This window comes from Hesperophylax consimilis, chromosome 1 (genome assembly GCF_061612785.1).
Source record: "Hesperophylax consimilis isolate HC1 chromosome 1, BYU_Hcon_1.0, whole genome shotgun sequence".
In the NCBI taxonomy this organism is placed as follows: Eukaryota; Metazoa; Arthropoda; class Insecta; order Trichoptera; family Limnephilidae; genus Hesperophylax; species Hesperophylax consimilis.
The window spans coordinates 30,597,969-30,603,968 of record NC_142836.1 but is presented as its reverse complement, the minus strand read 5'-3'; the positions used below and the strand labels follow the sequence as shown (position 1 = coordinate 30,603,968).

The 6,000-nt window shown below is 37.6% G+C and overlaps 1 protein-coding gene across 1 annotated transcript in view; it reads right to left on the bottom strand.

The window, feature by feature from the left end:
• Window positions 1-476: 476 nt before the first annotated feature.
• Window positions 477-6,000, bottom strand: part of LOC149426621 (dorsal root ganglia homeobox protein-like) — an 87,568-nt gene continuing 82,044 nt past the window's right edge. Inside the window, exons 8-9 of the mRNA XM_089635436.1 lie at window positions 1,755-1,864; window positions 477-769 (exon numbers count right to left, since the gene is read on the bottom strand). Coding sequence (XP_089491562.1) covers window positions 477-769; window positions 1,755-1,864 — 403 coding nt within the window. The remainder of the gene's footprint in view (window positions 770-1,754; window positions 1,865-6,000) is intronic.

Here is a 6,000-nt window from a genome sequence, read left to right as displayed (position 1 = left end):
AGGTGCAGTAGGTTGATAGTGTGATTTGCCTGCTAAGTCAGAAAGAATACGGAGTTATTCTAGCACTATGTGTCTATTCTCCTTCATATTGTCAGTAGAAATACGGGGGCTCTTAGCACTATACCCCTTGGAGGATGTTCAAGATGACAAGTCTGCTATTAATAGTTCAAGTCAAGGAGCAGCAAGCATTGGGAAGAGTACGGGGCTCTTTTGGTACTATATACCTATTCTGCTTCATACTATTAGTCAGGCGAAGTACGGTGGCCCTTAGCACAAAAACCCTTGCAAGGTTTTCAAGTAGGCTTGTCTGCTATTAATCGTTAAGTCAAGGGGCAGCAGATTGGTGGTGTGACCTTACTAAGTCAAAATGAGTGAGGGACCCTTCTTATAACTAGGTATTCTCCTTCATGGTATTAGTCAGGAGAAGTATAGAGGCTCTTAGCACCGCACATCTTGCCAGAAGGTTAGTCTAACGGTTAGTCGTCCTTGCAGGGCGCCGTGGGCGAAGCGGGCGAGTGCGGGGCGGGCGGCGGGTGCGCGGGCTCGGGCGACTGCGGGCGGTGCAGCGCGTGGTGCAGCGCGAGCGGCGGCAGAAGCGGCAGCCCGTGCAGGCCCTGCAGACCACGCAGCCCGTGGAGCAGCGCGGCGGAGTGCTCGCGCGCGCGCCGCCGCAGCTCGGCCACGCTGCTGGAGCGCTGGTCGGGCCCCGGTGGTGACGGCAGCAGCGATAGCGGCTTGATGGGGCAGCACGAGCACAGACCCGGGAAACCTGAAACGAACAAGACTTACAATATGTTCACAAACACCGAAGAGATAATACCTATATTTTCCCAGTCAACTAGACAATATCTGTTCTGAGACGGTAACCAATCTGTCAAGATGCGTTATTCCTCACTATCTGTTTATAGATTATATTGATGGCTTAGACTGTTATGAGCACAAAAGATATTACACATTCATAAACAAATTTTAGAACACAGATATTCAGTTTCAAAATTAATAATTTGACTTTTAATAATTTCTCGGAATTACGTAATTTACAGATGACGTAAAAAATGTGTCCTCCTTAGTCTAGTATTGATCTCCTCTTCCGCACTTCTTTCTTCATCCATAATATGCTCTACATATCCAAACACAGCAGCGTCCACAGAGGCTTTATTTAAAGGAATATTTATTTATGTAAATGTATAAAAACAAAACTTTGTGACATTAATTTCGTAAATTGATTTAAAATCTTCTTTTGTTGGGACAGTATATTCTGAACAAAACATAATACGAGTAATATCGTCTCTTTACTGTGGGCGATTTACACAATTATTTTATTCGTCCAGATATTATAAATACTAATAAAATAATTTTAAAAAACCCAATGACAAATTCAACTTATAACCTCAATTTTATAATTAATTATTACTTATGTTTTTCACATACAACCGATATGTAAATGTCAATGGTAATAAATAAATTATCATATAAAGAAAAGATTTTTCATATGGGTCTCGATATAGTTTTGAGATGGGGATCGGTATGAAAAAAAGCATCGTGTAAAAATTCCAAAAATCTTGTTCAGATCTCATTCGTAGTATGGGTTTCTGTGGTTTTGTTGTCTTGCTGCCAAGAGCTTCATTATAACATCATTTTCACTTTGCAGTTTCAGTTTCGTAGTAAATTATGAAAAGGAGAGGTTACAACGGAGCTATCAGCGGAATATCTATACATCCGTGAATGAACCAATAACAGGGTGGTGCACTCACCCTTGAGCGGGGGGAACAGTGGCTGGCTGAAGTGCGGCAGGCCGGACAGGTGCGGGGGGAAGAATAGCGGGGGAGCAGGCCGGGCCCCGTCCAGGGGGCGAAATCCTCCACTGGAATAAAAACCACTATTTTAGTAATAATTATCCTACAAGAAACTTAACCCCATCATGGTACCTACCAGTGATCATACCATTCTTTATATTATTTTAATTTTATAATTTATAAAAATGTATGTACGAGACATTAAAAATACTCTTTCATAAAAATCTCCACGTCTCAGAGTTCAATATTTATGTATGTATCAATCTTCAGTTACGTAGCTACCGTTGTTAGGTCTATTAAAATAAAATCAGATCAACTACACAACACAGACAAACTAATATTCATTCAAAAATATATATTTATTTTAGAATCAAATCCGTAACAACCAGCTTCAAATTCTAATGCTTATTCCATTATGCCGTGAACAAATAATTATTTCGGATGGGTACAGTAATCAAAGCACCGTAAAGAAGTGTTAGAATAAAGATTTCTTTTCAAATTAGACAATAAAAACTATAACAAGCATTCACAACCCACTTGAAGATGTTTTGGATTTTGGTAAACATACAAAAAAAAAATCGTTCTACTAAATGTATCTCATTTATATTATATTTTGTGAATTAAGAACATTCTTGTTATTATACCTCGGACTCTCGATGGGGGTTTTGATTTATTGCTTGAAATGTGCCAGGTGCATGGCTGCACTAGGAATTTATTTTCGCAATTAATTCCAACCGGTGTTTTATTCATTTTTATTATATTGTAAAATACACATCAATAAAATTGTAAATATAAACTAACACGTCATTACGTGTTTGTCCATAAGACAATTAATAGTTTTGGTTGCCCATTAAACTTAAACGTCTTCCAAAATATCAACTCTGGGTATGTTGTAGTTCATCGGGGTGATGTTGAGTACCTTATAACTCTAGAAATTACCGGAGAGAATACAATAATTGACAATTAAATTTATTTTTATTTTTTAGAAGATTAGGTACCACCCAAAACTCCCAACTCCTCCCATCCCTCCGGAGTCAGAAAAAATATGGCATCCTTAATTGGGGTATATTGTGAAACTAAAGCTACTGAGGAGTGGAAAGAGTCAGGGAGGAGGAAGTTGTGGAAGTAGGTGGCTCTTCAGATCTAGTCAGCAAACACGGCTAAAGCTATTTCAAGCAACGTTTCAAATTTAGATAGGGATCTCTCACCAAGGCGATTTTGAGAATACCTACCATTGATTAGTCTATGGTGCCTACCTATTTACCACAGTGATTGATAATAGAAATAAAATACTGTTTGGTGGTTCTGTCGCGCCCTGTACGTCAGGCAGGAAGTGGGTGGAGCGGGTGGATTGGGTGGTAAGGGAGGGGTGGTGTTGGGAGGGGCCTCCTTTGAGAGCACTAAGTGAATAGAGAAAACAAATTGGACCGCTCAGCTCTCGGATCGAAATGAAATATTCACTTAACGGCGCTTTAATTATTAAATAAGGGAATTCGGTAAATTTTCATTAGGATGACAAGAAACACCCCGCTCCCTGCTCCGTTTAATTCCTCTACCATCTGCTATCCTAATACATTATGCAGCAACAATTAGTTTTAATAATCCGCTAAGATACGACAGATTAAATATGACAACGGCAAATTTGGTAACGGAGTAAAAGCAACGGAGTAACGGTCGGATCGCAATCGGGTATATCTCTACCCCTTCACGGGTTACACGTCATTTATAGTTCCATGAATAAACGAAACATGACGTATAAGAAAAGTGGAGAAAAAAACCTAATGAAACCGGACCTAATTATCCGGTTACCTAATTTATTGTCCCGTGACTAAACAGAACAGTGACACAACAGAACATATTATGATAAAAGAAAACAACTTAAGCTTAACCTATTATTTTATCATGTTTCGATTTGTCACTCTTTTGTTATATCTGGTTTCCGTAATTTATAAACCTGTTCGATTCACTGACTCGGCGTACGTAGGTAGGTAGTTCCTTCCCATAGAAGAATAGAATTTTAATACTGCATCATTATATACAATATAACATTTTATACAATATAGTGATATCATAAAAAGTTTTAAAACAGGAAAACCTGCGTGTATGTAGGTAGAATCACTGTCATTAAAAGCACGCGAATGGCGAACTTTTCGAGCCTGACGAGATCGGCAATAGATAAATCGGCAGACTTCATAATATTGTTTTTAAGCTTGCAGGAAAATGATAAATACCGTTGTTTTTGTTGTTTGATATAATAAAATATATATTTTAAATCTATACATTACTAATTTATATATCTGTGTTTGCTTCTAAAAAGACTAATGTAATTTTTTCAAATTTCACGAGGCCTAATGTAGAACTTGCTCTTTTTAGCAAGTTTAATTTTTTATACAATATATAGTAATTTGGCCCCTAAAAATTAAAAATTACTTTCTCGAAGTCGAAAGGTTCTTTTAGAATTCGGAAGATATCCCAATATTGAGGCGAAACCGAAAAAAATATGTAAATAAGTACGTCGAAAAATATCGACCAAAGGGCCAATAACAGTTTTTCGGAAAGCTTGCAATAAATTAATCAAATTAATCGATTATGGTACAAAGGACAGAATTGTTGAAAACATTATTACACGAGGCAGGGAAAAATAGTAAATATAAATTGTAATACAATAATTAGGTAATTCATTTTTCTCTTGAATAACACCGCCTTCATTAACCGCGAAATCTTCCACATTATAAGGAGAATGGTTTATTCAGACGGAGATCATCGGATGCTGCGTAATCCAGGGGAGGAGGACCTATTTACAATTTAATTAGTTTATCACAAGCGTATTACAAGTAGGTTGTAGCATAAAGCTGTTCTGAATATTCAGCGAGCTATTGTGTTCCCTAACTTGTTGCTAATTACCGCGGCGGTGAAATACACACACGGGCACACGATTAGTCGGTACCACTGAAGAGGTATGACCGATAGAAGTGCGTTATGGGCGTATCTGTGTGCAAGAAGTTAGCTCTACTTTACCTTTATTTTTAAATATTGGAGTTTTTTTATAGGGTTAATTTATAGCCAACTCGTAAACTTTTCAATTGGCATCTTCATTGAAACAAAAAAAGACAACGCTATTGTAATATAATTTTTCACTTTTAAACTCTAATAATTCTGATAAATTTAGACAAAATCCATTACATTTCACAAAATCGGAAAAATCTGCGAAGCCCTCAAAATATGTGAAAACAGCTGTAAAGTGCATAAACAAAATTCATTGGCATGTGATGTTCAACATTTGATGTGTCTTATATAAATCGGAGACAACCGTTTGCTTTCATGTCGGCATAGATTGCGTTTCTAGAGATTATATGTTCAGTGGTAGAGGTACATTCGCGGTTCGGGGGTAATTTCCCGCTAACGGGTCCCGCCCCCCTAACCTGCTTTTCTTTAAAAATGGAATTTCCCGCAAGATGGCGGCTCATTCTCTATTTAGGTCGGTATTACACCCCCTCCCCTTCACGCCCCCCGCCAAGCGGCCACCTGACGAGATTGCTTCTTTTTATTATCCACCCACGTCACGGCGTGTTAGCAACCGGCGCGGCGTTAGAGAAACACGACCTTATGTACAGTGTACACTGTATAGTGTACATTAGGGTGGGCTGTGGTTTTTAACTTGCGAATTTGGATACGTCAGTCATCTCAAATGTTGCGCAACGCATTAAAATAGTGATTATGTAAAACTATTAGTTCAATGTTAAAACAAGAGACCTCCAAAAAAGTAAATATACATAAAGACCTCCAAATGTTTCTAAATTTTATCTTATTTAATAAATCAAAACTAAAATTTCCTCTGAAATCATTCGATTTGTAAAAAGGTACTTGTACCCATCTTTTTAATTAAAAACCTTAAATATTAGATTTAATTTTTTTTTTAAATATCATATTAGGAATTATGCAATATTTCCAAAGAAACTTCATTATCTCAGTGACAATTATTTTTTTCAAATATTCTTCAGGCAGGAGGTACCATAGTTTTGATTATTCAGATTTGACAGCTCGCTCTAGGACCCAGGTTGGCGGGATAAAAATGTAGTATCCAACAAGACCACCATCTTGAAACATGAACTGAAAACGGAACACACGAAACATGACTTTGCGAAGCTCAGTCAATATATGTTAAATATTCCTTCCTACTTTTGTTCCTCTACCAGAGGACAAA